At 45.6% G+C, this 9,442-nt stretch overlaps 2 protein-coding genes across 2 annotated transcripts; both read right to left on the bottom strand.

The window, feature by feature from the left end:
• Positions 1-260: 260 nt before the first annotated feature.
• Positions 261-1,027, bottom strand: LOC119346025 (putative germin-like protein 2-1). The gene is made up of 2 exons (XM_037615784.1): positions 916-1,027; positions 261-801 (listed from the first exon to the last, which is right to left on the bottom strand). The coding sequence occupies exons 1-2, from the start codon at positions 1,025-1,027 to the stop codon at positions 266-268; spliced, it is 648 nt and encodes a 215-aa protein (XP_037471681.1). The 3' UTR covers positions 261-265.
• A 4,061-nt stretch (positions 1,028-5,088) lies between these two features.
• On the bottom strand, positions 5,089-5,835 carry LOC119346023 (putative germin-like protein 2-1). Its single transcript, XM_037615782.1, has 2 exons — positions 5,724-5,835; positions 5,089-5,624 (listed from the first exon to the last, which is right to left on the bottom strand). The coding sequence occupies exons 1-2, from the start codon at positions 5,833-5,835 to the stop codon at positions 5,089-5,091; spliced, it is 648 nt and encodes a 215-aa protein (XP_037471679.1).
• Between the last annotated feature and the right edge of the window lie 3,607 nt (positions 5,836-9,442).

Raw genomic sequence — 9,442 nt, 5'->3', positions numbered from 1 at the left:
GTTGATCAGCACTTCAGCAATTAGTGTGACCATATACAGATATACTTGAGAGCTGAATTGTCCGTGTGCATGCACGTGAAGTCTAGTCACCACTAGATCTCTTTGCCTTGTCCGCACGTTGTACATAATCCACATAATATTGTTCCTTTTCTTCTGTAATCTCAATTAACATAACCATACAAAATAGAAAGATATCGTAAAGAAACACACAAAACAAATGTTTAGATAAGGAAGAACTGAATCAAACCACCAGATGTATGTCAATCTAGAATTGAGCTTGGATATGCTCTACGATGTTCTTGTCCACCTGGAAGGCTTTGGCCAGGATATCATCTGAGATGGTTTGCTTGGATCCAAAAACCGCATTGGCTATGGTGATCACACCAGGGTTCTTACTGCTCAGCGCTGCAATGGCTATCGCTTCGTTGTTTCCAATGTTGAACTGAAAGTGAATCAGCCCTTGCGGAAACACAAAAACGTCCCCTTTGTTCAAAACTTTTGAGAACAACTTGTTCCCGGGGTTAGAAGTCACGAAACCAACATAGAGTGAGCCCTCCAACACTGTCAGGATCTCGGTTGCACGAGGGTGAAGGTGCGGTGGGTTTTGACCATAGGGTGCATAATCAACACGAGCCAATGAGACACCCAAAGTGTTCAGCCCAGCAATCTGTGCCACGTTAACTGCAGTCACAATGGAGCCTTGCTTGTTGCTCGTGTTCCCGGCCATGTGGAGGCCAGAGAAGTAGAAGTCCTCTACCACTGCGGTCTTTGGGTCTTTGCATGCGAATCCATTGACAAAAACTGCAGGTATACATATATGAATTTCGAACAGTTAACAGCTATGCATTGGCAGTTTGGCACTAATAAGTAACTAGGCATATTTCACTGCACGTATGCATGTGTAATTATACATACCTTGAGATGTCCTGTCAGCGACGCAGAAATCCTGAAGCTGGCCCGGGTCAGAGGCAAGAGCACGAGAAGCTGACAAAGCCAAAAGGGAAAGGAGGAAGAACTTTGAAGCCATTTGTTTGCGAACGTATATTCTCGCTAAATCAAGTGTGTTTGATCAGGTGGAGAAGAAGTGATTGTGCTCGTGCTGCACTGTGATACTTCTAAGGGTTGAAGGAGACCGGTATATATGGGGACATGGAGGAAAATCTTTTGTGTTTGTTTTGTTGGGGCGCCTTTGGATAAGAAGGAAATGGTCTTCACTAGCTGTCTAATTCCAAGTCTAAAGCGTGTTCCTGACCGGCCTTCCAGTGACGGCCAACTAATAGATCCCAATCAGTATTTTAATTTCTCTGCATCCATGGTTTGAACAAGTCGTATTCGTACTTGTAGTGGCTCTCTTGTCTTGTGTCTTGGCTCCACACTTGAACCAGATGGAACTTGGAGTTCCTGCCATCAAGGTAAAGGCTTAAACACATTATTAAAGGGCTAACTTGTAAACACAGCTGTAATAGAAAATGCCTCCGTGCAGGAGCAGGCCAGCACGGCCGGACGCGTTCCAGTGGAAAGCTTTCTATCTTGTATGCACCACTCTGCTGCATCTTCGTCCAAACTTCTTTCTTTCTTTCTTCAACTAGCACTTGGAAGCAACACACTAGAAAGATACCTAGAAAGCCTGATCAGTCTGTTCACAGTCTCTCGCCTGGGACGATTAAAGGCTGACCTTAAGTGTCGTGGCAACCTTGCCTATCAAGACTGACCAAATTATTACCTTCTTATGGAATGCGTTTAGGGAGGCCTGCATTAGAGTAGGTTACAATGTGTGAGAACACCGGCAGATCTACGTACCTCGATACCATACTTCTTTTCTAGAATATGCACGAGTGTGCATATCATGCATTAAAGAGAGAGGTGGGGAAAAGAGCCCCGTCCGCCCGAAAGAGTTTTACACGTAGTTACAACACTACTCCACCATTCGGCCAACAAAGGCCATACATAACAGTCAACTACTCGCCCTATTCCACCCACCTAGCATAGCCAGGAAGTTCGAGCGATCGTCCTTGAACATTGCTGCTAGCTTCCACACTCTACCCTCGGTCTCAATTCAAGATACAACTGAAGCAGCCGAGGGGTAGGCCCCATCAAACACAACCACGTTCCTGTGCTTCCGTAGCTCCCACAAGCAAAAAGCTAGGAGTGTGTTCATGTCTCTTCGTCGTGGATTCGATGTCGTGCATGAGGTGCACCACACGACAAGCTGGGCATCCGGGGAAGGCGCCCACTCTGGTTTGCCCAAGGCCGAGAGCACGGCAAACCATACTGATCTTGCTAGCACGCAGGTAAGGAGAATGTGGTTTATCGTCTCGTCGCCTTGATCACAGAAGGGGCATGCCGACTGGTGTGGGAGGCCTCGTCTAGCCAGGCGATCAGAAGTCCAACATAGGTTCCGGGCGGCCATACAAATGAAGAATCAACATTTCAAGGGGGCCTTGGATTTCTAGGCTATATCAGCATAGTGTCTCGCGTTGTCGGTACTAGCTTTTTTTTAGGGAAATCATGGTCTCTTTATTGCCTGATAATACAATTGTAGTGTCATTCGGCTGCAACAGCCAGTTATATCGACCAATTGCTATTGATACAATGCTTTTTACAAAATTGTGAGGCTCCATATTGGACATTCTGCATTCATGGATAATCCAGACCTCTTCGAACTCCTGACGACGGATGTTGATCTCATGTAGAATCTGGCTGTAGATAGCTTTACTTCCTCCATTAATCTGTTTAACTACCTCTTTCGCGTCGCAAGCAATAATAAGCCTTCGGAGGTTCAGATCGGCTGTGAGGGAAAGAGCCTCCAAACGTGCCATTGCTTCAAGCGTTCCGGGGTAATCACAAATGTCAACGATGCGTGTGGACGAGCCAAGGTAAACTCCTTGGGCGTCTCGGTACACGGCGGCCGCCGCACCCTTGCAACTGTTCTTGGCTATTCCTCCATCTACATTAATTTTAACCAAACCTTCCATTGGTGGGATCCACTTTGGCACCTGCACTGACCGTGGCATAGTTGTACCTTGCTTCTGCGAAGCGTCGGTGATGATGTCCAGGTCTGCTAGATATCTCATGATGAAACCATGAATTGCCTCCGGGCTCTGGAAGATCGATTCGTGGATTGCTTTCCGTCTTGCGCTCCAAATTGCCCACAAAGTAATGATGATCTTCGTAAATTCTTCATGTGGTAGCGTTTCAAGCATGTGAAATAGCCATTCCTTCGTTTCCGGGCACGTTGTCATAGCAGCTTGGAATATCCGCTTCGCCTCTGCCGGTACCCTAATATCCAGCCCTTTCCAAGGTCTCGAATCATCCGTTCTCTGGAGCCATGGCCACCCAGCTTGCAGTGCAAGATTCATCCAATGCAAATCTGGGATCCCAAGTCCGCCGGACCACCACGGCGCACAAACCGATCTCCAAGCCACCCTACACTGGCTGCCGTTGGCCTCTCCCCAGCCTGCCCAAAGGAAGCCCCTAAATATCTTGTTGATCACCTTGACTGTTTTCGGAGGGAGCTGGAGAGCGAGCATGGCGTAGATTGGTATGGCGCAGAGTACCGATCGAACAAGCACAAGCCGGCTGCTCCGTGGCAGGGCCACTCCTCTCCACGAGGGCAGTTTGTTGGCCACCTGCCTCACCAGATCCTCGAGTTGTGACGCGGTCAGCTTCCGCAAGCTGAGTGGCAGCCCCAAGTATCGACAGGGAAACATCCCAATAGCACACCTCGATACCGTACTTGGCTCTATGCAGAAATCAAGGTATACCTCAAGGGACCCTCGTTAAAAATGAAGTGACCATGTGCTCCCCTCACAATTTTGGAATGCATTTCTGGATAGCCTCTTATACATAGCGTCCCAGGGCTGAAGGCAGTTTCCCACCAGACAGGCTTTGCGTTAGTGTTGGGCGAGGGAAGAGTGTAGGACTAGATGATACCTCATGCATTGCTGTAGAAGTTGGTTGCAGTATATTCCATATAATTTTGTTTTATGAAACATGAATTTTTGAATTAATAATATGGTAACTAAAACTAGATGAAACACATAATTTATTTAAAAATGATTATTGTATAGTTGTAAAAAAATAAGAATATAAATAGCATAGTATAATAGAAATGGTTGACATTTTTCCCATGAATGGTTACATGTTGAGGTGACATTTTAACATGTTAAGAGATCAACTATTTAGTATACAATCTCTACCCATTATAACATTATTCAAGTAGATATAGATCAAGGATGGGCTTGGTTAATTAGCCACACTTTTTTTTAATTAATTAGCCACAATTAGCCATCTTTGGTTTGATTTTTAAAAATGGTTTTAAAGACAATTATTGGATGGGATGATACAATCAGAAATGGTATGGATAAGTTTTGAAATGAACCATGGTGAACACTAGGCAATCGGTGGCGGAGATTCGAAGAAAAAACTGGGAAGGCCAGCTCAAAGAAAACACAAAAACTTGGCTCCCTGGCGCAATTTGTAGAATGTAAATAACAGTTGCATGAAAAAAAATCAAGCAATTGCCTAGGTCACCGGCTGGCCGCTGCTTGCTGCAACGTTGCCTCCTGCGACTGGCTTGGACGCGTTGGATCAATCGAGTAGCGAAATTAGCTTTGCTTAGTTAACTGACCTCCGAAGCATAAGTTTTATTAAAATCACAAAAAATCTCGGCGGGCTATGGCCAAGTTCTGCCCTAACGAAGCTCCGCTCCTGCTAGGCGTTGTCCATGCCTTGTCATAAACTCATTATGATGATTATTAGTTGGTTAGATAAAATGTTTGATCATATAATGAACCCACAATCATTTCTCTTTTAAATTTACAAAGTGACTTGAGGAAACATGCAACTATAATGAAACTTGGAGGATTGCAATGGGGTCAACCAATAACCATGTAATAGTTCACCTTTGCAACCGGAGACGACAAAGAAAATAATAATTGAAACAACTGAGAACATGATTGTTTTTCTTCCATAAAAGCCGAATTAGCGTAACCATAAAATGGTATTACATTGAAAAGAAACATGTATTACAATCTTCAATCAAATAAAAAATTAATGAATCAAATAAACAAATCATGTGGCGTATTCCTAGAACTGAGCTTGAATATGGTCGACCATCTTCTTGTCCACCTGGAAGGCTTTGGCAAGTATATCACCTGAGATGGATGGATTCGATCCAAACACTGTACTGGCTATGGTGATCACTCCAGGATTTTTGCTGCTCAGCGCTGCAATGGCTATCGCCTTGTTGGTTCCGTAGTTGAGCTGAAAGTGAATCATCCCTTGTGGAAACACAAACACATCCCCTTTGTTAAGAACTTTTGAGAACAACTTGTTTTCAGGGTTCGAGGTGATGAAACCAACATAGAGCGAGCCTTCCAGCACGGTCAGGATCTCGGTTGCACGGGGGTGGATATGTGGTGGGTTTTGACCATAGGGTGCATAATCGACACGAGCCAGGGAGATGCCCAAAGTGTTCAACCCAACAATTTGCGCCACATTAACTGCGGTAACTGCGGAACCTTGCTTGTTGCTCGTGTTCCCGGCCATGTGAAGGCCAGAGAAAAAGAAATCTTCTACCAAGGCAGTCTTTGGGTCTTTGCATGCAAATCCATTGACGAAAACTGCACATACATATCAAGATTTTGAACAGTTAACAACTACATATTGGCAGGCACAAATAAGTAGCTCGAACGTTCCAGCGGAGGAATGCATATATGTACCTTGGGATGTCCTGTCAGCGACGCAGAAATCCTGGAGCTGGCCTGGGTCGGAGGCAAGAGCACTAGAAGCTGACAAAGCCAAAAGGGCAAGGAGGATGAACCCTGAGGCCATTTGGATGCGAACGTTAATTCTCACCAGATCAAGTGTCTTCTGTCGAGTAGACAAAAGAGCTGTGCAGACTAGTTCTAGTGAGTTGTGAACTTGTGATGCTTCGAAGGGTTGAAGGAGACCAGTATATATATGGAAAGGGACTTGGAAGGGCATATGTGTCTGTTATGTTGGGGCGCATGTGGATATCAAGGAAATAGTCTTCACCAATTCCCGCCTCAGTAACGAGGAAACCGTGTTCCTGGCAGTGGCAGGCCTGCAACGGCCAACTAATCATAGTTGTATATTCATGGTTTGAACAAGTCATGTTCATACTTGTACATTCGCAATTAGATGGAGCTAGCGATGATGCCATCAAACATATTATTATGAGGACTGCCCCCATGCATACAGCCGCCCCTGCCTGAAAAACCATTGAAAGGTACTTTTCGTCTTATAGGCTGATTAGCTAAGACTAATCGCAATCAGATAGTCTAACCTGCACTTTTGACCCGATCTTTGTCCGCTACGATTCCTTCTGATTCTCCTGCTGCAAGAGCCACGACAGCTGCCGGCCTGCCACACGGCCGGCGGACATGCTCACTAAATTTGTTCATGCTCTTGTTTTTCTTTAGATTTCCATGTCCCTAAGCTTTTTGAATGAACCTGTGTTTCGAAAGAAGAATTGTCACGAGGGTAGGGTGCTCTGAGATTCTATGAAGACTAGTAGAGTGCCCGTGCGTTGCCACGGGCTCTTGAAATAGTTTGCAAGAGTTACATGTTAACTTTCTAAAGTCTCGCCCCGCTGTAGATCCAGACCCCCACCACTGATTCCACCCTGCCTGGGACGCCGCCTGCCGTCGTGCCGCCCCATCGCGTTCGCCTACGCTCCGCCCCGACCCTGCCCGCCTCCTCTCTGGCCCCGCTCCATCCGCCTCCTCTCCGGTCCGTCCGCCTCTGCCCCGCGCCGCACGTCGCCGCCCCGCTCCCCGATGGCGCCGAAGAAGACGCCGAAGGGCAAGTCCGGTTTCTTCGGCATGAGGGCGAAGCCCTCCGGGAACTTCGGACGGGAGTTCTCCGACGTCGGGCAGCGTTGGTGGCTCGGCACGTATCCCACCGCCGATGAGGCCGCGCGTGCCTATGACGTGGTGATGTGGCATGCCGGACCGCCGAAGACGGACCTAAAATTCCCGAGGTCGAGTCTTAGGCAGTGGCGAAGTGGCTCGTGCCGCAAGGCATCCGGATGGAGGAGATGCCGGCTAAGAAGGCGAAGAAGAGATCGGTGGTTGTTGTCGCTCCCGGCGAGAGCGACGAGGCAGCGATGGCTTGGTTTGCACGAGAGCATCCGCAGTACGTCTAGGCCAAGCTGGAGCACTACTGAAAGCGCGACGTCGAGGCAAAAAAGAAGGGAGTGAAGAAGGAGGACGAGGCCGGCCCCTCGACTGTGATCCCTATCGAGTCATCGGATGAGGACTGGGATGACACCGAGGAGGAGGACGAGGGGTGCGATGACCCGACCAAGGACGAGTTCTGGGAGCAGTTCCGCAGCTCCGACGACGAGGAGTAGTTTCATCTAGTAGTTCGAATAAGTAGTAGTTGAATTTGTGTATGAAACTATGTTGAATTTCATGTCTGAACTATGTTGAGATGAAGTAGTAGTTGACCGTTTTAATCTTCGTTTTGGACCGTCTGTTGGAGTTGCTCTTTCTTTTTACATCTCTGTTTTGGACCATCAGTTGAAGTTGAGCCTTTTTTGGAGATGTAAAAAGCACATTTTGGTGCTCCAAATTTGCACCGTCACCGGTTTGGACCACCAAAATTTGGACCATTTATTGGAGATGCTCTTAGCTAGAGATAAGAACTGTCAGATCTCATCACAACAACCGAACTTGTTATAGTCGCGTTTTATTCTGTCTAGTCCACAGAAATAGGAACAATTGAACGGGTTTGATAAGAAGATGGCTCAACTAAAAAAAGCGGATGGCTAATGAGAAAAATCTTTAGATTTCTCTTCCTTTTTTCTCTGAGTGGCTAAGATTAACTCCAAGAAAGACCCCAAATGATCCTCTTCTGACCATTTCGACCGAAACAAGCAGATGCAACGGCCTAACGCACGCTCACATTTGCAAAGTCTGTCCACTTAGTGTCCGTATGGACGTATTTCAGGCTCAATTTTGTGTCTGGTTTGCATCCACACGGACACGAAACGGACGCTCGCTCGTCCGCTCACCATCTTCATTGGGACCCACTTTTGACCATAGCACACAAGGCATTCTTCCGGTATCCGGGAGTTGCATCTTTATAATCACCGTCTGAAGTAAATATGCACATGCGTTGCAACGGGAGAAAAAATATACTATGCATTATTCTCACAAGTATTTCTCCCTCGCAGAAAAAATACCATTGGCCCATTGTTAGATCATGCTCATACTTGCTACCTCCTACAGTATCACTTTTATCTACAACGGCCTACTCTTGACTATAGGTGCCCATGCATTGTGACGGAATGTACTGTAGCAGTAATGTGTATTTCATTATTGATCCATTTATCTATAGCAACAGACTTCCATCAGTGCATATTAGTATACCATATATAGGCACATAAACAATGTGCTTCTCAAATTGAACTGATAAAGTAGCAGCATGAGGAGAAACAAAAGGCTAAAAAAATCCATATATAGCTGTCTATCAATCAATCATAACATATCAAAGCTCCATGGATTTAGCCCACTAATAAGATGAAAATGGAACATACATATTCTTACCATTGCTTTAGTTATTGATATCATCATCCCTAAATGTCAATCACAAAACCACTATTACATGGACATAAAAAAATGAACTGTGTATTGTTATCTTCCTACTTACATTGCAACTTCCGAAGAAGATTCAAACTGAAAAGAACAGCATGATGGTCGGAAATTCTTTGGTGCAAAAGAAAAATGCCGCATTGTCCGGCCATTCATATCATGTCGACACCATAGTTCACACCAAGCCTTAAAGTTTGCATGAAGTAAAGAAAACAGTCCAAAATGGGCAAAGTACCAAAGGATTGGAAATGGTCAGCACATTTTCGCTGTACAGGGAGCCCTGTTCATGGGCCAGCCCCCTCTACAAGGAGGCTAATGTCGTCTTGAATGAGGTGTGCTGCCACTGAGCACATGATTGCAATTTGGCTTTCAAGAGATGATGCGAATCAAATGGATTTTAAAAATAATAGTCAATGCTATTACTTGCTGGTAGTGACTGCAAAATGTTTGATTTTTTCACTTTTTAGCACAAAACATAGCTACTGGGGAAAGTGACACCGGGAACATTAAAAATTGTAGGACTACAGAGTAAAGAAGCCCTGCTTCCAGATATTGACTTATGCTGATAAACACAAAAATTATATGGTAATTGATGCTAACTAAGACAAGCCCAGCATCTTCACCCTTCTTTAAAGCTTCATCTATCTCTGGGTCACCAGAGTGATTCTTTGCCCAATCTTGTATAGTTTATGGTCATTGGTCAGCATAACATCTACATTTTAGCACGGGGTAATGAAAACAGAATATGGTAAATTTACCTGAGTACGTCCCACAAATATTTGTACGACGGATGCACCAGCTTGCGCTCCATAGGATTTTTT

Source organism: Triticum dicoccoides, unplaced genomic scaffold (genome assembly GCF_002162155.2).
Source record: "Triticum dicoccoides isolate Atlit2015 ecotype Zavitan unplaced genomic scaffold, WEW_v2.0 scaffold37055, whole genome shotgun sequence".
NCBI lineage: Eukaryota > Viridiplantae > Streptophyta > Magnoliopsida > Poales > Poaceae > Triticum > Triticum dicoccoides.
This window is presented reverse-complemented; position numbering and strand designations above follow the sequence as displayed.

Excerpts from the sequence above, each read along its gene's own strand:
- LOC119346023 (XM_037615782.1), bottom strand. The coding sequence starts at position 5,835 with ATGGCCTCAGGGTTCATCCTCCTTGCCCTTTTGGCTTTGTCAGCTTCT. Across the intron at positions 5,625-5,723 it reads CGCTGACAGGACATCCCAAG|TTTTCGTCAATGGATTTGCA; the intron begins GTACATATATGC and ends ATGTATGTGCAG.
- LOC119346025 (XM_037615784.1), bottom strand. The coding sequence starts at position 1,027 with ATGGCTTCAAAGTTCTTCCTCCTTTCCCTTTTGGCTTTGTCAGCTTCT. Across the intron at positions 802-915 it reads CGCTGACAGGACATCTCAAG|TTTTTGTCAATGGATTCGCA; the intron begins GTATGTATAATT and ends GTATACCTGCAG.